Source organism: Nothoprocta perdicaria, unplaced genomic scaffold (genome assembly GCF_003342845.1).
Source record: "Nothoprocta perdicaria isolate Ctin4 unplaced genomic scaffold, notPer1 scaffold_18, whole genome shotgun sequence".
NCBI lineage: Eukaryota > Metazoa > Chordata > Aves > Tinamiformes > Tinamidae > Nothoprocta > Nothoprocta perdicaria.
In genome coordinates this window covers 4,608,544-4,633,352 of record NW_020454982.1, presented here as the reverse complement: position 1 = coordinate 4,633,352, position 24,809 = coordinate 4,608,544, and the positions used below count along the sequence as shown (strand labels likewise).

Below are 24,809 nucleotides of genomic sequence, written 5' to 3'. Positions count from 1 at the left end.
CAGGCAAACCTATAATAGTGGTATAGTCCTGAAGTAAGCTTGAAATTCCTTTTAAAGCCTCTTTGGATTGGTTTAACTCGCTTCCCCTAACATCTTAAATACAGTTTCTTTTTTTCAAGAGTTAACAATGTGTCTGATTGTATTGATTTTTTTTTTTCTTTAAGAGAGTGAGTGATCCTTGGCGCTCTTCATAACCTTTGTTTTCACCTTCCAAATCAAGTGTTAGGAAAAATATACTGTATATTTTGCCTATGTTTCTTCCTCAAGCTAATGCTGATATTTTAAAGTATTGAGGAGCTAGGAGCGTGCAAGTTGATTGGTTTGTTTTTAACTATTTTCTTATTATTATTTCGCGTCCTGAAAACAACAGTTTTAGACAGCCTTGTATTGATGTATTAAAAAGTATATTAGAAAAGAACTGATAACTGCAGTAACATTACTTAGCCAACAGATTGCCCTTATTATAAAAATCATTTTGATTTCAGAATATCCATATAGCAAGGAAATTATTAAAGTTTCTCTCTGGTTTACTGGTTTATTTGAATAGCTCTGTTCCTAAAATCCAAAAAATAAATATAATATTTTGACTTTTTTTTTTCCCTTTGTAGCCTTTTGGTGTTAATCAGCCTGGTCCTTACATCATGTATACAACCGTAGACGCTAATGGGTACCTGAAAAATGGGTCAGGTAAGCTAACTTCATAATAAGAATACACATGGCCTGATCTGTAAATACTTCTCAGCAGCTGAGAGAGAGATAGAAATAAGTATACAAACTAAAACAAGACTGTTTTCAAGTAACATGAAGATAGAGAATGGGGCCACATGCTCTGGGTGTACCTGCTTGAGCGGGAAGGTTGGACTGGATGAACTCTGGAGGTCCCTTCCAACCTTGAATATTCTGTGATTCTGTGATTCTGTGTGGCTCTGTATCTTTTCTTACAATATGACAACCACAGGGTATCAAATAAAACCATTAGATGACAGGGTCAAAGCCAATGTAAGGAAGCAGGTCTTATAACTCTAGTTTAACAAGAAATCTTATTGCACAAAATATTGTGGATGCCACAGTTTAAATGAGTCCAAACCTAAGTAAGCAAATTCAAAAAAACTCCATTAGGCCAAACAGTGCTTAGTGCTTGAAGAAGACTCTTTGATATTGATGCTGCCTCCCTACAGCTCTACTCTTGGCTCTCTGAAGGCACAGACTACCGAACTGCGTGGGCTGTTGGGCTAACTTGTTCTGACTTGTTATCTCGTAAGGGACTTGCTGTCGCTTTGCCAAAATTCCCACACTCCCAAGCCAAAATATACTCAGCTTATGCACATCGTTAAGTCGCCCCCTTCCCTGCTCCTTCACAATATGGTAGTTTTGTGCATCTTATCATGTGAGCTGTAGTTGTAGATTCAAATTAAACCCACTGTTAAAAGCCCTGGCACAGTGTCCTGGGAAAACTGTATACCTTTCTACAGAATTAATAGCTGTATTAGGACAATTCAGTGCTAATTATATAGCATATACAATGCTAATTGTAGCATTTATTTAAAACAGTAGTAACAAGGGGAAACATGCAGATACGTTAAGTTCTAAGTCAGTGAATGGTGTGCTCAGAACTGTTTGTCCCACCTCAGAAAAGAAAAAGGGAAAATATAGATGTCCAGAGATAAATTCCAGATGACTGCAAAAACATATTCTGGCATGTACTTCTGTATTCATGTGTGTTTATATATGGGTTTATGTGCCTAATGTTAGGCAATAAGCTTAAAGGATTTAGCCAATATTTGTAACCACTCCAATAATTAATGCTAATATGTTTAAAAAATTAAAAAAGGGGAATTTTTTCATATTTTTATAGAAATTACTTTTTAAAAAATAACCTCCCTACCAATTTTGGTCTTAACTTCATTGTTTTTAAGGGTTTTCTACATGAGTTGTATTTAAGGGCAGTGAACATAGTCAGAAACACTGAGGAAGGCAGGGTGAGCTCAGAGCTTTAGCTTTGTGCCAGCGTAGCAGAGCAGCCCTTCAGCTGGGCACCAACTTGCCTCTCATTTTCAGTGCCAGAGCCAAGGTGCAGCACAGCTTGCCTTGTTCCCCGGGGCAGAAAAGCATGGTAAAAGCTTGTGCAGGATTTCTCACTGTACCCACAGAAAGCCCAATTTGTCATGGACACAAAGCTCATGTCAGCATGCTGTCTGTCTCGTTATTTGTAGTCCCTAGTTACAATTGAATTCACTGGTTTGCTTAAGCTGGTTTTAACTGAAGCCTCAAATGTCTCCAATGACTCTATCAATTCTGTAAATACCAGCAGTTGGATAGAAGGCAGAATTCACTCTGGAGACAGTGACTCCAGACAGAATTCCCGGAGGAAGGCGCCTCACCTGGAGACACGGTGGTTTTGCCCGCAGGCCAGCCAGGTGGCGCAAGGCGGCCAAGCGCGCGGCCGCGCTGCAGCCTGGCTGCTCTTCCCATCGGGAAGCTCGGTGTGCAGCGAGGGCTGAGCATGGGGCGGGTGCCCGCAGGGAAGCTGGGCTGCTCCCAAAGACATGCAGGTTTCATGTCCATAGAAGCCCAGGCTTCCTAGTTTCACAGCTTACCTCTTGTTTCTTAAGCCTCAGCTTTCTACAGATTCATGCCATGTTGTCTCTATTACTTTATTCCACACTGGATGATTTATCTTTTCTATTCTGTTCTTCTTGATGTCTGGGTATCTCAGTTTTATTGGCTTCCACGTTGTGTATTTGCTGTAGAGTTGAGTTTCTCACAGATACCGTTAAGATACAGACTGTTAAATACAAGCAATTTTATTGTACCCATTCCTTTTTAAAAAGACATATGAATGTTGTTTCTCACAACAACAAAAGCATAAACAATTTGAAAAGCACTTAGTATCTCAGTAAAGAGTATAAAAACCCTTCTTTTATAAATTTTTGTAATAAAGAAGACAGGCTGGAGTTTACTTATCTCTCCCTCCTGCTGTTAACTAAGCCACATCTTGATCACTGCACCTGCTGTGCTCTTCAGGGCTGTCTGTTTGGGATGGGACCCATTGATAAACGGCCTTCTGGAGAGCCTCTACCCAAGTTCCTGGAGCCTAACTGTGTAGGCTCCGCATTACTAAGTTTCTTTCTGGCCTGACATGAAAAGCCAGCTCAGCGAACTTGGGGGTGAGCAAGCATCTAAAAGAGCAAATCGACATGCTTAAAATAGTGTTGTCCATTTACTTCTTTAGGCTCACTAGCAATTAATGCAGACCTGCCTAAAATTTGACACACCACGTAAATATAAGTTAACTCTGTGAACGCATCTTCCCTTCATAGTTCAGGATTCCTTTTGCCATATGACTGGGAACAGATATCTACATGCCATTTAATTATCAGAGAATGAGGAATGCCAGTAAATAAGTCTAATCGCCTAAGTAATAAAAAAGTTTATTTTCTGAGTAAAGAAAAACACAATAAAACCGTCCATCTGAGCGATTTTTCTCCTTTGGGGAATGTGCTGTAAAACTACTATAAATTACAACATAGCCATGCTATAATATATCTAATTACCAAAATATGTTATATTTAGGTACCACAAACTAGAATTGTAGCAGAATGAAACTTGACCTACCTGTATGATTTATTATATCATTTCTTTAAATTTGATTTTGTAAGTTAACACAATTTTAATGAAAAGATGGCAAAATAAATGTATGTTTCTACTGGATTTGTAATGTCTTAGGCTCAGAATATCTATTAAAAGGTTAATTTCACACCATTACAAACTGATTCTAAACTCTATCTTGTGGGAACAGGGGTTTGCAAGTTTAGATAGTTTTATTTTGTGTGTACTTGACCTGTTGGTTTTTACTCCTAAGCTGGTAAAATTGAGCTTTCTTCCCTCTCCTGTCACAAAAGGATGCACATGCTCACACATTCTCTGTGGGCAGGGAATTAATATTTGTACCTATTAATTTTATGTATTCTTTTCTTAATATTGTTGTCTCATTTTTGTCTTCTAGGAGCAGGAGCAAGTATATTTTTCTTGAAAATGTTTGTCTTTTGGGCAGGAGATTTTTGAGGTGGCAGAGAGGAAGGTGCTTTTCAGGACTGCAAAGCTTTTGCTCTGAGAAATAGCTATCTAGAATGATTTAATGCTGTTGTAGCACCATTCATCCTTACTGCTGCTGTACTTAAAATAACAAAAGCCTAACCAAGTCCAACCGTGATGAATTTCTTTCTCTGCTTTGGCATTATGAATAACAGTAATGAATTCCGAGTGCATTTGTGACCCTAGCAGTATTGCCATGGGGTATTTTATAAAACTCTCTTTGATCAGTTTCTCAAACACAATATGTTAATAGATTTTTTTAGGAGTTTGTAAAATCATCCAAGAAGTTCTCAAAGTCATTTTCTCTATATTGTTACAACTAAATTTTCTTCTTTTAAAAGAAGTCCTACTTGCAAAATTCAGTAAATCCTTTCCTAACTAGAATTACTGGCCAATAGCCGTTTTGTATTCCGTATTATATAACCTCATGAAGAATAACATGAGGAACAGCTCTGTTTTCTTCCTCCACTGCAAACAGCTCTCATCATGCTTATTAACTGATGCTCTTTGCTGTCTATACCATTGGTCTTAGCATTGGAATGATTATTAGCTGGACCTTGGAAACCAAATTATACCTTTAACTGAAGTTATCCTTTCATCCCTGAGCCAAAGCAAATCAGAGAGTACCCAAAGAAACGTCCCCCGTGTTATTTCTGCAGGGTTTCCGAATCTGGAGGGTTTTAGCTCCGTAAATACAGTATCCTTCACATATACACAGTATTCCTGCAGAGAGGGAAGCAGCGCCACATGTGTGCCTGTCCTTGTCTGCTGCCTTTTAAGGTTCTTTGGGCTGCTGAGTCTTAGCTATGGACGATTTACATAATTGAAAAGTTTTTTGTTTTTGTTTTTTGGGTTTTTTTTTAAGCACTGCTGGAATTATTCCTTTTTACTATTAACATTCCACATTAAAAGATAGTGGATTAACAATTAGGACATATATGGTGCTTTTATTCTCTCATTGCTCAATCAGTTATAATTTTACAACAAGAAATAGTGTTAAATTAGCTACAAGGAATAGCAATTGCTAAAATGAGCATTAGAATTGGAAAACATGGGTCTTGCATCTGTGATTAGATCTTTGCAGCCCTCTTCCCTCAGAGAGGGATTCTCTTGCAGCAGTTCTTTCTATACTGAAGGCATTTTATGCTTGAGATCAGATCAGGATTGGGTGTAAGACTGGGAGAAACAGGCAAATTCAAATTTTGGTTGGGCTTTATGATCTGTTTCCCACTTTCTACCTTCTCCGTTCCCTATGTTTTCTTTTGAAGTTGTTACTTTGAAGGATACTCCACATGAAAGCATGGGTGCTTTCCTAGATTTTTCAGTTCTACATCTGCATTTCCATGTTTTTACGTTTTTTTCTAAGCAATTTCTGATATCATTCTAACTGTTTTTTAGCTGAGCAGTGGAACTGTGAGCAATAATATGACAGCAAAAGTTACAACACAGCATTGAAGCTAAGCATGGAGTATATTGAATTTGTTGGGAGTGAGGTTAATGAAAGTAAAGCTAATCAAATGCAAGTTTTATTTAGCTAATGCTGCATCCTAAAAAAATGATCTGTGATAATGAAATAACCTAATTTTTGTTTTTAAATATAATTTTGCTTAACAGTTAGATAAATGCAGAATTACTATAGATTATATCTGTACTGCTCTGTTTTAATAGTTCAGAGCTTGACTGAAATGCAGTTCAAATTTGAAATAAATATGGTCATAATTGCAGTATGTGTCTACCAAAAATATTAGTTGTGTGGGCCAGGGACAGCAGGCTAATAATGTTATCACATGAATGGGTTCTGTTCAGATGGATCAAGCTGTAAGGAGCTTAGTCAGCCCCATGACTGAAGTCCAAACCTATGTTTAGTTTGTTACTCAGAACAAACTGTAATGTTGACAACCTATATGCAGACTTACTAGCTTTTTGGTTTATGTGCCCTGATTCTAGGATTTAGAATTGCAGATCAAGTCATGAGGCGAGGTTGTGTACTGCATCCATCTAGAGTTTCCTATTTTGTGGAGTAACAAAAGAGGCGAACAGCTAAGTCAGAAGAGAGAAAAGTGCCATGTTCTTATAATGCTGCAGTTGCCCCTGCGTAATTTTAACTAGAGAGCTCTTTCTCCTGTATGTTTTTTTTCTAACCAGCAGTGGGCTACGGCTCCGAAGGCAGCGATAAGGGAACTGAAATAAAGCTTTCAACTAAAGCCAAGAAATTCAAATTCCCTGACTGTCTTTAAGCTTTCAAGTTTGGATTTTTTTTCCTGAAAGCTGCTTTATAATTTTTTTTTTCATGCAAATTCAGTATCTCATTATTATCAGTAAATTTCCTTTTCTTTTGCAGTAAGTCATTTTGGCATATTTTCAATTATACTAAGATGCTGCCAGCTTCAAAAGATGGAGAAACACTTTGCTGCACGCAAGGCAGCAGTGACTTCAGAGCAGTAAATATTGCTGTAGTATTTCACTCGACACAGCTGAAGTGAGGCACGTTCGCGGTGAATTTTACTCAACTCGTGAACTGGCTGCCTACTTCCAGCCACATGTTTGTTGCTCACAGCTTTGGAGCAATTCCTGTGCAATTCCTGCAGGTCAATTTTGGGAAAACTTTCAGCTTTTCAAGGATGCTTATGTGAGTGCAGGCTCCCAAGAAAGCCAACATTCTTCTCTTGTGATAGCACAAGAAAATCCAGGTGCAAGTCTGGAACTATAGGCTACAACTCAGACTCTGCTTTATGTGATGGCTTGTAATGTTAGTAGAAAGTAATCTACATTATGGCTAAAACAAAGCAACTCTCTTTTATTTTTTAACTCTTTGGGTTTTTTTGGTTTTGTTTTTGAGCAAAAGGTTGAGTCATAACTCACAAATATCTTCAGCTATTCTGGTCGACTATGTCACAGGACTATGTCACAGGATATGATAAATGCATCATTTTGCAAATTATAGGGAAATATAGCATCCAGAAGAAAGAATCTTAAGTGGTTATGATACTTCCATTTATGAAAATGCATGTGGGTCTTATTCAGTTCCAAATTAATATTTGGGAAAATCTGAAAATCTAGGTGTGTTATTACTGTATTTTAAATTAATCTCAATCACCTTAACAGACTTAAATGATATTTTGCTGAAAAAAGCTTAAAAAATTAGAATGATGATTAAGGACACTACAGGTTTGAAATTGGAGTTTCTGTTAGTCTGGAGTTAGTTCAAATTTATATATATTTGTGATATATACATTCTGCTCTGTTAATCCATAAAATAAGTTTCTTTAAGCTGCAACTGAGGAATATTAGTGTTGTCATTCTGTTTACATCGGTTCAGCTAGACTAGTTCAGAAATCAAATATCACACAATATCAGTTCTGTTTAAAGAAACAATAAAACCCATTGCCACTACATGCAGTCAGCTTTCTTTCATGAAGTTAAATTGGTTGCATTTAAGCACTTACGCTGCTTGTAGGTGAAATCACCCTGAAATAATCTGGTTTAAGATATTGCAATTTAACCCAGGGCATAGTTGGTTACTCTTAAGCTTTTAGCAAGTATTCATCAGCATAATGGAAACAGAAATATCTTAATTCAGATATAATAAAAGAGCAAGTACTATATGTGTCACAGAGGACACATCATTCTGTTGTTGCAGACAAGACTTTCAAAAGGTTAATGATACAAATTGCTTCAAATTTTATATGCAGACTTCAAAAATAAGGAGATTGATAAAAGTTATGTTCAAAATGATTTCTGAATATCAGATCATGCAAAAAAATTTAAGGTTGAGCTGTTCAACATCATTAGCTTTTCCTTTAAAATGTGGTCTCTGACAGAAGCGCTGCTCTGGTACTGTCCAAGTGCTTTGAAGCGGTAATTTAACTGTCATGGTTTAAAACAAAAATATAAATACTTGCACCTTATCATATGTTCATAATATCTTCGGGTGCTTTCAATAATATTTTTAATAAGAACATACAAAAGAAAGACATATTGCACTAGCAATATCAAAATGAGGATTTCAATGTTGAATAATCCCTAAAATAATGCAAAAATAATAAGGTACAACATGAAGAGGAGAGTTTGGTTTTATTTTGTTTTCCTTAATAACTTGTCTTGATAAAAGTAATAGTGTTGACACTAAAAAAAAAACTTGCCAATGTGGGAGAGACACTGAAATACACTGTGAAGCAAAAGGCATTTTCTCCAGGTCCCTTAAACTTCCAAAAGGTTAGTGAATAACCTTAGTGTAAGTATCAAGTCCTGACTTCCTGCTTGAATAATGAATGATACTTTATTATATTCTTGGAAAAAGTAGAAACCTATTTACAGCAGTTTTACAACAAAGCAAATTTCTAAGGTTGCTATTTAAATGCAAACTAATGATCAATGGCAGAACTTCAAATATAACAGAATAAACCTTTTAAAACTGTCTTTTTTATTTCTAATCTTTATTGAAAGCTTTTATATTCATTTCTCAGGTGCACACTTGTCAGTTAAAATTAAATGTTTGTAATTCTAAGTAGAACATGTAAGTGACCATCAAATTCTTACAGAATTTCTATGGTAGACGTAGAACAAAGTAAAAAATACAGTCTCAGAGATTCTCATTTGTCATCGGTCAGCTTAAATGTAAACAAGTTTCCGAGAATGACTTCTGACCCATTCCTGTTTAGCTAATCTTTCTCAATTTTAAAAAAATGCATTTGTACATTTTCTGCCTGCTCTGTTGAAGAAAACATTCCTTTCTGACCTTTGCAAATGATCCATTTACATTCTGAAGCATAAGATTTCATTATCCTTTTCTTAGTAGGCATAAGAGCCAGGGTTAGTAGCCATGAAATTATTCAATGCTTTAAGAATTCTGGCTACAGTATCTGACTCTCTAACCTCTTTAAGGCTGACTGCACACAGTGTATGACATTTTCTTTTATTTCCTTTAATTTAGTTGTTGGAATGATGTATCATTTCATTTGTATGATGAAAGAAAAAAGGAAGATCTCAATTGCAGTCTCCTCTTCATCCTAAATAACTCAAAAGCAATGCTAAACACTTTTCAACATGAAATGCATTACACCAGCATTCATTCTTTCAGAAAAGTCCTTCAGAATTCAGCTTTAGTTAAAATTTTTAAACTAAATTCTCCATTATGCTATAGCATGATCAATTAATACATACCTCGATATTGGTTTTGTTGTTTTGATTTGTTTTAACTGAGTCAGGTTTAGTAAACTTTGTTCCTTATTACTTCCTTTACCCTGGTAAAGTCTTGTCTTCCCAGTGCCTTCAAATATTAGGCGCTTGCTTACTCTAATTACATGCCTATGAAATAGTTTTCCCCATTTTAGAATTAGAAACTGAGGCATAATGACTAAGGAATTTAGCCAAGATTGTGCAAAAAGCCCGTGACAAGGCAAGGACAGATTCAAGTGCTATGCCATTACCTTAGCTTATTGGAAAAATCCCTATTCTGAAAGAGAAAAGCTTTTCAACCAGTGCTTTCTGCCACGGATTCAGTAATCTAGGAATTCCCCAAACAATATATGCAGCATTTCTAGTGTCACAACAGAGGACTGAAAGTGCAAGTCCTATTTAAATATCTCTATGTCATCCTGCTCATTATTTGGCTTTGCAGGGGGAAAAGTAAGTCTATAGTATGCCAAGTTTTAGTGACAGTTATTGGAAGTTGGGGGCTTTTTATATATATAAATAGTATTTAAACTTGATTAAAAAGTTAATTTTAATCAGATTGATGTTTCACATCTCATCTAGGTCAAATTAATTCAAATTTATCTTCCTTTCTTTTAATAGCATAATCACAGCTGTAATACTACATAGTGTATTTACCCCATGAGGTTGAGATTGGCTTCAAAACAACATTTTATGTCTAAACTTCTTATCTGATGTGCTAAAACTTTAATTCTAGGCAACACATCCATCTAGACTAATGGCATATTGAAATGCAAAGAAGCTTTCATTTCTTGGGCTCCTGTATATTTTCTGAGATGTTCCATATAATTTTCCGTGGCGTATCTGCAGTTCCATATAATTTTCCCACGTATCTGCAGTTTGCCTTGTGCAAAGTTGTGTCACTGAACGTAGATGTCCTGCTTGCTGCCCCAGCACAGCTCTCCAACAGGAACGCTGGTAAGCTGCAGGAGAATTTGCAGTTGAATTGCAAGAAATCCCTCTTCTCCCTTACAATGGAGAAGGGAGCAATTGCAAATGAACTGTAGGTATATGGCCATCATAGCAAATCTTGTGAATGTGTCAGAGTAGCTGCTCCCTGCCCTTTTGTACATATTAAATGTTGTCCATAATGATGCCATATTTTCTATTATTAAGCTGAAAAGAAGGTTTCCAATGGGCAGTGTTACCTGGGTACCATTCTTAAAATTCTTGCAGTTGTTGGCATTAAGCTGGCATGGTCCTTGGGTGCTAGTGACTCGGTGGCTGATTCCGCACAAGCAGCTGTGCCCCACTGCGAGGAGCTTCTCCGGCAGCACCTGGCCAGCAGGAGGCTGCTCCTTAGGCTGCTCTCAGCCAGCACCAGGCAAGGTGAGGTGGAGGGCTCAGGCTACAAGGTGATCTATTTTCATCTCCTTTTTTGACCCTGTTTTAAATCTTGAAACCGCTATAAGCAGCTGCTGTTGCACATCCCACAGGACAGCCCCTTTTTGTGATAACAGAGAAGCCTGAGAGCGTATGGGGAGCTTCTTCCTACTAATGAAAGTAGGGAGCCGCGCGGGGACATAATTCAGGGAAGTGGAACCATGAAGTAATCATCCTTGTGCAGCAGTTCAACATTATCATCAGCCCATAAATAAATTAGTTTGTCCCCAGTAAAAGGAAACAAGGGCTGAATAGCTGCTGTCCCAGAAAACAGGTAAGGAGCTTTTACAGCACTCGCATACAGGCACTGTCCAGAGCCTTCCCATTTGGACTTAACGCATCAGACGTGTACTGTGGTGTCACATGCCATGCACTTACCTAGCTGTCCCTAGGAATCAGGAGTGGGAGTTTTCTTCATTTGTTTTGTTTTGTTTTTCTCGAAATGATGTTTGGCTGAGTTCTGGCCAGGCTCAGTCATGGAGCTTGGAGGGTTTTTTGCTTCTCCCCATTCCCACTGTTCACTACTACTGTGCAAGATTGGTGCAATTGCTATAGCCAGGAGGATGGACTCTGAAGCAAAATACTGATTTTCAGAATTTGAGCCTTAGAAGAAACACAAGGAAAGGCAAAAAGCAGTTGACTGTAAATATAATCTCAGGAAATGCGAAATGTCTTTGCTTATCTAAGTCTCTTTAATGTTTCCCAAAAGTAATGTGATAAACTTGATGGGTTTTTTTGGTTGGTTTGCTTTGTTTGTTTGTTTTAACAGCACAGAAATGGATCTTCCTCTGCTAAACTGTAGAGAAGTATCTGTGGGAATACTAGTGTCTAGCACACTACATCCTGAATTGATCAGCCAAACAGACTGATCTTCTTGATAGCTCATGCTTTGCATTATATTATTAATACTCCCATATAAATACTTACTGAAATCACTGAAGTCGCAAGAAGCAATTGCTTTGCCTGTATGACAATTTAAAATACTTTTTCTCCTGAAATGTCTAAATGAGAGCTTGCAAGTCCATGTCTTTTGGTTGTGAATTCAGTTGATAGATATCAAATATGATGAATGTTCCATTCTAAATACGGATTGAGGAAAGAGCGTATATGGTGCCATTTGAAGTCCACCTAGATTAATCTGAGTCCAGTAAATGCCTGCAACACAACAGAGATAGTGGAGTGCTAATTTCTGGCAGGTCCTCCCTTGCTCGTGGTGACCTGCACCTTGGCTAGAGGTGGGATCTTGGTTTGGAATCGGGATTCAAAGCACTCCCATGCTCTCCTGCACCTCTTTCCCTATGTGTCCAAGTTAAGGTATTAAATTACTTCCATCCCTTTGCCAGACTTCCCCCACTAGCACCACTGGCTTTCACCACTAGCATTGCAACGTTTGTGTTGCAGTGTTCTCTTCTGTAATTCACAGTCTGTTATTTTCTGTTGCTTAGCTGAGAGGTTATGCCTGAAGTAGTGCATCAGATGTCAAAGCAGTGCAAAAATCTTGCACTCAAAAGATCCTGACTTCATATCTTTGTGTAAAAAAAGCTGTTTCAATTGATCATGTAAACCTGCTCTTGGTGTCAAGGGTCCCTGGAACTTATCTCTGTTAGTCCGGTGGAGGCTGAATTCCCGGAGGTGCCTACGAGGTGATGCGATCGCTCCTTCGCTGCAGCCACGTCACTTGCTAAGAGGCGTTTTAGGAAATGAACAAAGAATCCCTGTATGATCCGAATAAGTTTGCAGGAAATGAAAAGATTACAAGATTTTTACTTAAGTGGAATAATCAGCCACATCAGAACTGGGATGTTAGTGAATCTGTAAATAACTAAGAACACTTTATCTTGTTTCCTTACTGCCGTTTTAGATAACAAAGGAAAATGTTATTTTTCCCCTACATTCTCTCCTTCAGTTCTTTATAATTATAGGCTATCACTAGGACCTACCTTACAACTGCTTTTGCAAGGCAGTAATCCTGCTGCCATTAAATCAATTTGCTGTTTTGGAATTTGCTCATGAGCATCTGTTTAGCTAATTTTTGACACATGAGTAATCAGTAGTTACTGATTATTACAAATAAGTGTGTAGATAGTCTTCTCATCGAATATGAGTTTTTAAATCAATGGGGCAAGAGACTCAACAGACCCAAGTCAAAGTTAGTGTGGACAGGGCGTTTTTTTCTTAACTTGTAAAAAATTGCAGAGCTTCAGTTTAGCATAGACCTAGCACTCAGTAGAAATCCAAAGCTCTTTCCAACTTGAGTGTCCACGAGTAGTTTGGCAATATGGGATTTAGCCTTTAAGAACTAAACAGTTATATGATGTATTTAAAATTTCCTCAATGTTTTTATTTTAGATCTTGAAATGTGTGTTTGTATAGAAAAGCTTTTTCAAATTACTTGGTAAAGCCTGTTTTCTAATTTAATTTCAGCTGGACAGCTCAGCCAGTCAGCACACTTTGCTTTGCAGTTGCCGTACAATGTGCTGGGCTTGGGACGCAGTGCTAATTTCCTTGACCATTTGTATGTTGGCATTCCTCGTCCTTTGGGAGAAAAGGTTAGTTCAGATTTAAGCTTAAATTAAGCTATTACTTATGTTCTTACCTTTCCTAATGAAGTTGGGGTGGAAATACTGTAAGGGACACATTCCACCAGAAGCTCAGAGTAGTAAATTTGAGCATGGGAAAGAGTTTGCAAAAATACAACCAACCACTCCTGGAAAAAGAAAGAGTTTGTATGCACATTGTTGGGAGGGAGCAGCAAGAACAGAAGATGACTGAAGCAGTCTACAGATGTTAGCACAGATCTGTAGTGCTCATTTATATGGTAAAAGTGACCAGTTGTTGTGGTGTCAGCTGAAGGTGTCCCTGGGCTTGGTCTGGCTGACATGTAAATTCACACTGATTTCTGCCTCGGGAAGAAAGCCATGACCAGCGCGGTGGGAGGGGGGAATCACCAGGATTACCCAAACACCAGGTGAAACACAAAAACAGGGCTGCAACCTTTAAAGATTTCACGTGCCTACTTTTAAAAGAGAGGTATTCACACTAGTGTTCTAGTCAGTTTTTGATTTGGATAATTGCTTTGCTGGCATGAAATGTCTTTCTAGCATCACTTCTTTTCTTCGTTCCCTGTAATGTTGCTGCTTTGTACTTTCCAAGTAGAGACTTCATTGCATGTCAGCAAAACTTGTTCTGGTTTTTACTTTTATTCATTTTTAAAAGTGCTTTGGGGCTTTCAGGTTAAAAGGTACTTACAAATGTAAGAGAATAGTCATTTATTTTAAGAAAAAAGAGAGGGGAATGTGGTAATTTTAGCTTTTTTTCTCTCCTTGTTCTATGTTTCAACAGAGAATTTCAGAATACTTTGCTTTAAAGTATGTTGACTTATAAGGAATTGAGATAGCTTTTGTTTTTCTTTCAGTCCATAAGAAAACAGGAATGGACAGCTATCATACCAAACTCTCAACTTATAGTCATTCCATATCCTCACAATGTTCCTCGAAGGTAATTGCATCATTTTGAAGTGCACTTCACAAAACTACATTGTTAATGCAGAGTTTAGGCATCATGTAGGTTAAAATAGAATGTATATAGGAAGTAAATTTAAAAAAAAAAACAAGGGGGGACAAATCTATAGCTATGAATACAACAGAATATTTGTAAAGAATTTATAGAGACTCTTACGTAGTCACCATGAACATATGAAATCAATTACCAGCTCCAAGCCTATAAATAAAATCCTATTTGCTAGATTTACCAGTCTTCTTTCAGATAAATGGCAAGCATGGTAATGGCTGAAGCAGGCATTTTTGTCACATCAAACATACAATTTGTGTCTAGTTTCATTAAAAAAAAAAAAAAAAAAAACTTCAATTCAGGCATTCCAAGCATAATATCTGTTGCCACAGGTATGAATGCCTTTCTTTAAGTAAAGGTGAATGGGTTACCTGCACAAGAGCTTTAGCACTGAGTTCATTTTGTAATTAAAATATCCATCCCTGAAAGTCAACATATTTCTTTCTTTGCTATTAGAGAAAACATTAGTCACATATTCCAGCTGCTTTTTGCCGCTTGATCTACTAGTGAGGTCAGTTGCATTTATCATGCAGAAATGATTTCAACATCAGTTGCGACAGTTAATTTTGCTATAGAACAAATAAGAACTAAGCAGTGAAGTGCCACTTGAGCTGCTAATTAACAACCACAGGAATGAGATTTGCCAGATAAAGAAAATTTATAGTATTGAGGTATTTCAAGGTGTGTTATACAGAAATTTTCTTCATTTTCTTATCCTTAAACTATTTTTGTTTTTTCACTGAAGAAGTTTATGGACACTGTACAATAGTGGAGAATGGATTTCTTCTACTGCAGTACTTCTGCAGAATGGCCAGAATGGCTCTTTTCACAAGATTGAGGTCTGCAAGTTCTCTTGTTTTCAATATAAACCAGTATCCTGGTTGACTACTGAAACTATAGTGTTCAATACAGTACAAACAGCTAAGTTTAATTTCAACTCAAAGCCTCTTTACAGAGAAGTTAAAAAATCTAGATAAAGAAAGCAAGCCCCGGTGGAATGCCTTGTTTGAGAGAGCTGGTGGAAATGCTGCGAGGAGGAAATGGAGATTTGTGTCTCCTGTCTGTCCCCGCTCTCTCAGTTAAATGATCCTTGTAGGAGAGAGCCAGGAGAGCGGCCTCCCTTTGCAAGGCTGCCGCCGGAGCCCAGAGCAGAGCCACAGGCTGCCCTTTCCCTGCGCAGCCTGCCCTGCTGTGAGCCGCAGCTCGGCCATCCGTGCGCGCAACTTCATGGGCACGGAGCTACAGCACAAACCAGTTAATTCCCTCTCGGCCCTTTCTTGTTGACTACTTAATAGAAGAAGTTTCACAGATTTTCCTCTGGAGGTGCAGAGCACGGTATGATGTGGTCTGGTTAAACTATAAAAGGGAGTCCGTGGCGGCAGAAGCCTCATGGAGCAATGCTGAGCACCGCGGGCTCCCTGCACAGGGCTGCTCAGGGAAGCAGCTCCGGGCAGCAGGACAGGCTGACAGGCCAGAAGCAGCCTTGAGACTTCCTTGTGCTGCAGCTTTCTCCCCAGCTGCTCCCCTTGAGCCTCTCCCTCATGTGGAGGGAATAAATAACCTACCTTACCCAGATAGCTCATGCTGCCTCTGCAGCTCCCCAGGCCCCAGGCACTTTTGTACAAATTTCTCTTATGCATTTTATTTTTTTCCACTGGGAGAAAAAAATGGATAAATGTAATGAGTCAAAAAAAGTCCCTGAGGATAGCCATAGCACTCCTGGGTAGCTCAACAGAAACTAAATTTAGACATGGCGTTGCCTGAAATTAATTATATTAAGACATATATTTCTAAGCAAACACTATTAAGCACCAGTCTGCAAGTACAGTCGCTAGTAACTGTCCACTGTCATAGGCCATCTTGCATTAGCAAGTTCTTTTTGTTTTTATAAATTAAATCTATTTCCTGCTTCCTAATGAAAGGTATTAATGTTTCCTTGGGTTTTGCTCTTCTGTGTATGTAGCTGGAGTGCCAAACTGTACCTGACCCCGAGTAACATTGTGCTGCTAACAGCTATTGCCCTAATTGGTGTCTGCGTTTTTATCCTGGCAATAATTGGCATATTACACTGGCAAGAAAAGGTAAGTTCAATTAACTGTTTTTTTTTCTGTATTTCTATACTAGTTAGCATTTCCTAGTATTTTACTAGTCTTGTGTGTTTTTTGAGTAGCATTCTGCAGTATAAATTCTGACACATCGGACTGCATTAATTCCCCAAAGATAGTTATTATTAATTCAGTGTTTATTGCAAGCTTAAAAATTAGCATGTTTTTGCTTAAACGCTAAGATAACTAACAAAAAAGGGGGGGAGGGAATTGACAGCTAAGGATCAACAGCTAATAACAGATATCAGTGATATCAGCTCTTGCCACTAAGCTGCTAGTCCCAATGAAATGTGATTTTTGTGGTTCATATCTAAGCTTTCTATTTTGTGGAGTTTTAAAGAATACTATATTTAGGAAGTGCAACATAAACTCAGCTTATTTATCTTGAGCTCTCCTGATAATCTAAAAATAAGGAAAAACATCTTTTTTCTTGTCTCTTTGTTGATTGCACTGACATTAGCATTCATGACTGTATAGGGAGTCAATTGTGCACATATAGGCTGCTTTGCTCGGTGTGTCTGAATTATACATGCAGTGTATAGAAACTCATTGATTTGAAGAAGCATTTTGAAAGGGCCCTTTCATGTCACAAAGGAAATGCATTCCTTCTTTTCCTAACTATGCCCAGTTCGCAATCATTTCCAAGTGGCAAAATTGCCAATAAATGCAGCGACATACCCAAACCATAATCTTAGCTGTCAAATAAAATTATTGCACATTTTGACATGGTAGAACTGTTTGTTATTTTGTGCTTGTGGAAATAAAATGACCTTGTTAAACATTCAGGTAAGTTTTGCACCTGCTTCATATTAAAATATCTTGTCCGACATTCCCCAATTTTCAGAATGTTAAATATTACCTCCAAATAAGGGTAAGATTGGGAATTAAAAAGGAAAAAGAAGGGAATACAAAGCCTGGCCCTTTAGATACTATATTGGCCTTGTTAAGCGGTAGCTTGGTACACACTGCCTGGGTTTGCCTCTGCCTCCAACGCATCTTATGCAACAAGAGTATCAGAAAAGATAGAAGGACTTTGGGTTGGAGGAGGATTAACTCTGGACAGTTCCATTTGGAGAAATGGAGATTAATGTCAACATTTCATACTGACAATAATTCATATATTTTAATGTAAAGAAGCACTCAGCCCAGAGTGAGTGCTTTCTGAGCTCTCTTAAAGACCCAATAAATGAAAATGAATGAAGTGGTATGGGTTGTGTTATAAACTGATTTGACAGCTGCATCTTGCTCAAACTTGGCATAAATATTTGGGCAAATTACATATGTTTTCAAAGTATACATTTTCAAATGTATAAACATTTATTAACTCTTAAAATTTTCAGGGCATTTGTTGGTTTTTAACTTTTCCAATTTACAAAGGAGACAGATGATGGGACAGAACAAATAAGCTTCACCAAGGCTCTGTTTCACAAACACTGACATAACTGGGCTCAAACTCAGGAGCTCCTTGTTTCTGAGCTTATGCTTGGTTATTGCCTATTTCAGTAGCCCTCTCATCAAAGTACTGCGCTGCCTGAATCCTGCTTTCCTTTACAGATCTCTAGAGTATCGATAGCAAAAGGAAGGGGAAATATACTGGCAGTTAAAATCTCTTGCTTCTCCCCCAGAGGATTATCTGTCTGTAAGCTGCAGTGGTTTATACACCAGTAAAAATATATCATGTACTTTGTCCTCTTCAGATGATAAGCGGTAGTGGAAGCCCTTTGTCTACAATGGTTCTTACACAGTCTTCTGCCAGCCAACTATTTTATTGTTTAAATAATATCTGTGGTATTTAAGGATAGTATGTTGCTCTGTCATATTCCTTGGAGACTTGGAATCTATTTAAAAAAAACATGGCTCTCAAACCATATTGTATTTTAGTTTTGGTATAAGCAAAGAAAGGGGAATTGGGGAAGAACTCACAGTACTACTTATTTCACAAAACCAGAGTCTGCTACATGAACTAGGACCTCAGTCTTCCTGAGATCTGATTCTTTTTGCTCTGCTTTGTGGTGCTGGAGCACAGGGACCCCCCTGTGCTTTGACAAGAACACTTATAAGGAAGTGTTGAAAGATTAATTATTGTCTAATTTGAAGTTGTAGGATTTTTCAGGAAGCTTACAAGAAAGAATGAAAACTGCTTTCTAAGTGATGATACAAACTTTTGTGGAACATGACAAGCATTTTGGTGGAGGAAGATGCATGCCACTCCCTCCTTCCCACCCCATCTTTGGCATTAAAAATACTACTGACGTTGATAAAGACCCTGCCAAAAAGTCATTCTGCTACAGCTCGAACTGCACTGACAGCTCTGCTGCTGCCACAAAATGCAGCAAGATCCGTGTGTGAACCCAGAGGAGTATCTGTCACACACAGCGTTGTCTGACGAGGGAATATTTGGTGCTGAGCCAGAGCAGATGACAAACTTCCATGGCAGAACACAGGCACTGGTTTCTACCAAAGCTGCCATTCATATTTATCAACTCAGATACAAAGCTGAATGCCCACACACCAGCATCCTATAAAGGCTCTTCTTCCATTTACTCATTCATTTAAAAAAAAAAAAGCGAGTTGAAGTAACATTTAAATCTCTTATTGCTAAATTCTCTCATGCTAGGATTTATATGCAGATTATCTGTCATGAGGCAAACACTGGGTCCTAGAAAAAGTAATGATATGTTTAAAAGTAAGTGCTTTCATATTCTGTTGCTGTTTTAAAGAATAAGGAGAGGACAACACATTATTACATAATACGTGAGAGAGCTACAATTTGGACATGCTTCTTTTTTCCCCAAGTACCACTCCAAGTACATCCCAGGGAACGCACAAACTGCCTCACATTTCCTTAGTGCAAACTTGGTGCTGTTAATTGTTGGTTGAATAGTTTGATCTTTGTCTAAATTTAGATTTAACAGATTTTTTTTAATTGCAGTATAGATAATATTTATTGTTAATTCAAAGTCATTTCATCTCATATGTATAATGCAGGCTAAATAATTGCACAGTAGAAAACATTTTTCATTTCTGTAATATTCCTTTAAAAAACATTATTAGAATAATAGAAAATAATGGATCATTAATACTAAAACAGCTGAGCATTAGCAGCAGAAGCCAATTTTGAGTAGTTTGTTGCTAGTAAAAGCTGCCATCATTTAAAAGGTAATTATTGAGGCTTTTACTAAGCTTTTTACCTTTTTCAACTGAATGACTTGGGGAAAAAATCAACTATTCTGTGATATTTGACAACTCATTTCTGTAACGTTAGTGTTTTAGGTTCCATAAAGTGTTTGGGTTTTATTTTTCAGAAAGCAGATGACAGAGAGAAGCGACAGGAAGCTCATCGGTTCCATTTTGATGCTATGTGACATGCCTTAATATTTATGAAGAAGCTGCTGCTCATTTGCTTAATTGAAATACTGAATTCTGATTTGTAAAATGATTACTGTGAGACTAGTGCTGGTATGCTATTTGTAAATGTTGCGTTACTTGGTATTTATTTGGAAAGTATTAAAATCAGACCTGAATGTCTCACAAGGCCTTTCAGTAAACAGACTGTATATATTAGTATTTGGTCCTTATTTAACAGAAACTGTAAATTTATTTTTCATCGTGAGGAGGTCATACTGCATGTACCTCATTGTTTACATACCACCCCTTCTCCAGCACTAGTTGCTGGAAAGATGTAAATAAAGTTTAGCGTTTCACAGAGCAGAATATTTGGTATCATTTGAATTGGTCGTCTCCTTTATACGTTTTTGCAAAGTAAACTGCGTTCTGAAAATTAGGCTTGAGCAATTTCTCAGGCGAGACTTTATCTGGTTTATTCTGGTTGTACTAAATGGTATTCTGTCTGAAGTGCTCTGTATTTTTCTTTGTTTCAGTCTGTATGTGCAATAGTTAAAGAATTTAGGAACCTGAGAACTAAAGCAAACCTGTAGCATTAATGCTAGCTTAGTAACTCATCATGGGATAAATGTAATATTAATGTTTAGTAGTTCTAGAGAGAAGGTTCATTTAAAAATTTAGTTCATAAAAATGGATCAGCATTACACAAACTGCTCTTCTAGTTAAACTATAATCACTTTTATTTAAAAAGACATAGAGTCATTACGAAAGTTGGGGTTTTTTTCCTACTTCTAAGAGAGAGGGGAGGTTTTTTCAGAATTTAAAATTTTAAAAAATGGAGTAGAATGAGAATTAAGATTAACTCACCAAAATGAGTTACTAATGGATGAGATACAGAAAGATTAAATAAAGACTATAATCGGACTCTCAGAGTAAGTAGCATCCATAATCTGTGTAGACTACTCTACCTGAAATTCATGAAAAGACGATTAATAATTTCATACAAAGGGAAGATTAGCCCTCTGTATTTAAAGGGCTGAAGTGCAGCTTGGATCCTGGAACTATCTCTATAAATGATCATGCTTTTATTTAATAGTTTTTCCTATATTCATAGTGTTGAGTTTACATGGCTTATTGTGCTTTTACCTCTGTCAACTTGCATTCCTAATAAATACAGTTTAATAAACTAGAAGCCGCTTTCTCACCAGTTTCTCCCCTGTTGTACCTGCACGGCAGCATCTGCCTCTGTCTCGTGTGGGCTGGAATTTGTGCTGGAAGCGGCCGAGCTGCCCATGAGCCCCCAGCGCAGCGTGCGGGTCAGTCTGAGAGCAGCCACGGGGAGCAGGGCAGGGCTGCCCTGCTGCTGCCCCCCCAGTCACAGTGCACAGAATTAGCTGCCATAGCAATGCCTAACAGTGACCGACCCCACATACAGAGTGAGAAAAATACTGCTCAACAGACACACTAAGTTGCAACGTTTAGACTAGATATTTCAAATACAGACTGATTGTATTGCAAGAATGGAGACCTTTATACTGTGTTCACTACTGCTGTTCAGCATAGCACAGTTCCTTAAAACGCCCCTTTTAGTGCTTCTCTTTTCTTTGCCCCCCCGGCAGGTAAAGGTTATTTCTAGATAACCCCCAAGTGCTCCTGTACATTTTAAACCCATTAATAGCATTCTCTAGAGCCAGAGCCCTGCCTGCTGCTGCTGTGGCTGCCGAGTCACCAGGACCCCTTAGCATGGCAGAATAAACAGCCATTACCCTCCTTGTGGGCTTCAGAAAACAATTAGCAGTGAAACACGCTCATGCTGGCATTTAAGCTGTTGTCAAGTTAACAGAGCAATGAATTTGGTGTGTTTTGTTTCAAGGTGTTGTGTGTTTGGCAGTACATTGTTGAATTGCATCGTACATAAGATGTTATTATTGGAGCTTTAATAGCTTTCATACAAGGAAATTTCCTGGCTTACAACAATATATATACTATTTTTGAATACTTAAGACATTGAATATTAAACCTCTTGTCAAAGGTATAGTATCAGACTTTTCAAACCATAGGCATCAAAAATATGTTTCATTAAGAGAGTCACCCTTCTACTAGCAAGTTTAAGAGAGCAACATCAGTGAGGACGTGTTGTTCCAGGTGCTCCTCCCAGTGACAGTGAAGTGAGAAAAAATTCTAGCTACATAAATTTTCAGAATACATCACCATAATGCAGCCCTGGTGAGAAATGCTATGGGAAGGCTTTAGTGTGAAATCTCACCTATATAAAGATACTGTTGACATGCCAGCTGACAGATGGCTCTTCAAGTCTCAGCTTTCTTTGTTCTCATCTTCTATGCAAAACTTTAAGCCTGAATCATGCTCATGGAGTTACCATTGCTGCAGTGCAATGCTCCACCACTGCAAGCTGTGCTGTGCACAAGCGGACACGCTCCCTGGATGCCCCATCCCATCCATGGAGAGGCGGTTCCTTCGCAGGCGGCTGAGTTGCAAGGGCATCCTACAGTTCCTTGTAGACCCACCACTGTAAATGCACTAAGGCAATGGGGGCTTCTGCTTTTCAATGAATGGGAGTTGCAGAGACCAGGAAAAGTGAATACATTTCTACATCCTTCAGTACTCAGTGGAGCTCAACTGTATTGGACAATGTAACAAGATTAACTGCACCAGCTTTAAAGGTTTTTAATAACAAAAGAATTATTTTTAAAAAATCCAGAAAATAAGATTATACTTAAAATAATAATACTAAAAAAAATGCTAGCACCGTTCATTTTATCAAAAATATCTGCAGCTCAAATATTCAATGAGGATGAGTAAATTTTCTGATCAAAGACAACAGCTGCAGTCACTTACAAAGCTAAAATGTTGCTGTCCAGAAGCCCTATGTTATCCATTATTCTCCAGCTTTTTCCTCATGATAACAGACTGTATTTGGTGATGCTATGGTAATATCAGGTGTCACTTTGAAAAAATCAGCTACACAGCACTATTTTATAGTGAATCCCTGTCGTCAGTGAACAGGGTGATCCTGTCTATGATACACTCCATTAAGCTTGTAAAATACACACTAACCTTGTCTTGAAATTCTGAATTTTTATGACCTAACCCAAATAAGTTCCTAGATATATTCTCTTTATAACACACAGACCCAATCACATTGCTGGGCATATACAGAAAGCTTTCTGAAGACCATCAGGATTCTTCATGACCATTAAAAAGGTGACAGTGTTCTTAACAAAGTCAAGTAAAATCCAAGTAAATAACAAAGTCAAGTATATGTACTTGTGTAGGCTTCCCTGATATATTACCACATGAGGAGGCACTGGCAGTTTCCATCATTTTATAATTAGAAATTGTAGATCATGAAGATTTTTCAGATGCTCCTAGTCCCATTGACAAAGCCAGTGACCGCAGTTACACATTAGTGCCAACCTCTCGTCAGAATTACCCATTGCTCCCGGGCACTTGTGGGCACCGTTCACAGGCATGTTGATGATGCTGCCATGCGTGACCATCTCAGGCTCACACCACCGCACTGCTTCCCTAGAAAGCAGCTGTCTCCAGGCTCGGAGCACTGGAAGGCAACTTTTCCTCAAGATCTACCCAAGTTTACAGTGCCATATTTTAAAGCATCATCTGTCCAATTCTCAAAGGCAAAGTACAGGGATGCCCACATAGGGAACCCCTCCAGAAGCAGCTCTAAGTGAGAGCAGATTAGGGCCCAGATTTATGAACTGCTGCTGCTGCCCACACACTGACAGCTGGGCACCGCTCTGGGAAACAGGGAGTGAAAGGTGCATGAGGGAGCAACCTTTCGCTCCCTGTTTCCCAGGATGGTGCCCAGCTCACCCATGCGCAACCGCTCTGCCGCCCTTCGACACCAAACCAGGATTAAACCATTCAGTGTAATTCACTAGAGCAGATTGGGTTGCCTGCAGTTGATACCAACTTGTATCAAAAAAATAAAAAGGACTATTTTTTTCCTCATCTTTCTTTGTTCTGAGACAATAGACGAGAAATTGTTTTCCTGAATGCAAATTCAATTTGAGATCTAAGAATCAAGCTGGCTTCCTCATCTCTTATGTCTTCATCATAAGTGACAAAGTAGCTGAGCCAAATCCTGCCTTTGGCTGTGCTGCACATTCCAAAAAAAAGCCACCCCCTGTCTCCTAACAATCTGTACAAGAGCATAATTGGATTTTGATTTTGTACTTGAGTACTGCAGGGAGAATAAAAAAAAATGTGGATGATGCACAAAAACAGTATAAATTATTAGTCTATTAGATATTTTATAGAATTCCTACTGTCAACACATTTTTGTTAGCAAAGTCTGAAAAAAAATACGAGGATGCAGGGAAGGAATACTTTTTAATATCGAAATTTTCTCTGCAGAATGCAGCATTTAGCGCACTGCTCTGAAAAGCCCGGGTTTGAGGGGTGAGCCTGGAGGAGCGGACCCTGCTGGGCTGCAGCAGCCCCGCAGGAGACTGCGAGGAGCGCTCGAGCGAGCGGAACGACCCTGCTCCCCGCCGCGCGCAGCCCTAGACGGGGCGCTGCCCCCGGGGACCCGCCCGGAGGGCCGCCCGCTGCACGAAGCGGCGGAGCGACCTTTGCTGCCGCGACGCGCTGCCCTCCGAGCGCCGCGGGAAGAACTGGGCTCTCGCAGCACCACGAGCCATGGGGCCGGGCAGCGGCTCGCGGGCGGCTCGCTGGACCCCGCGAGGCACGGGGGCTGCCAGGCGCTGCCGGCGCGGCCCTGCTGCCCGCAGCGCCTCTCGCCTCCTCCGCGCCGCGCGGGCGGGCGAGGGGCGGCCGGGCTTCCCGCCCCGCTGCCTCCCGCCCGGCCCTTCCCGCAGCGCCGCGTGCCCGCGCGCAGAGCTAACGGGCTGGGACGGTAACCTGGGGCGGCCAGGGCAGGCGCCAGGTTAAACGCGCCTTTTTATCAACTTCGTGCAAAGTAAGAGCTCCATTTTAGCTGTCACCGCTGCCAGACAGAACCGCACGGCAGCGCGTGAAGGGCTCTCCCGGGAGTCGCGGGCAGGCACAGGAGAGCGGCGCGGGGCTCGGCCACGAGCGCAGAGCGGCAGCAAC

General features: G+C 39.1%; 1 protein-coding gene across 1 annotated transcript in view; it reads left to right on the top strand.

Moving 5' to 3' along the window:
• ITFG1 (integrin alpha FG-GAP repeat containing 1) overlaps positions 1–20,316 on the top strand; it is a 71,095-nt gene extending 50,779 nt beyond the window's left edge. Inside the window, exons 14-18 of the mRNA XM_026036480.1 lie at positions 609–687; positions 13,117–13,241; positions 14,108–14,190; positions 16,226–16,343; positions 19,673–20,316. Of these exons, the coding sequence (XP_025892265.1) occupies positions 609–687; positions 13,117–13,241; positions 14,108–14,190; positions 16,226–16,343; positions 19,673–19,732 (465 nt within the window). The 3' untranslated portion in view covers positions 19,733–20,316. The remainder of the gene's footprint in view (positions 1–608; positions 688–13,116; positions 13,242–14,107; positions 14,191–16,225; positions 16,344–19,672) is intronic.
• Positions 20,317–24,809: the final 4,493 nt, after the last annotated feature.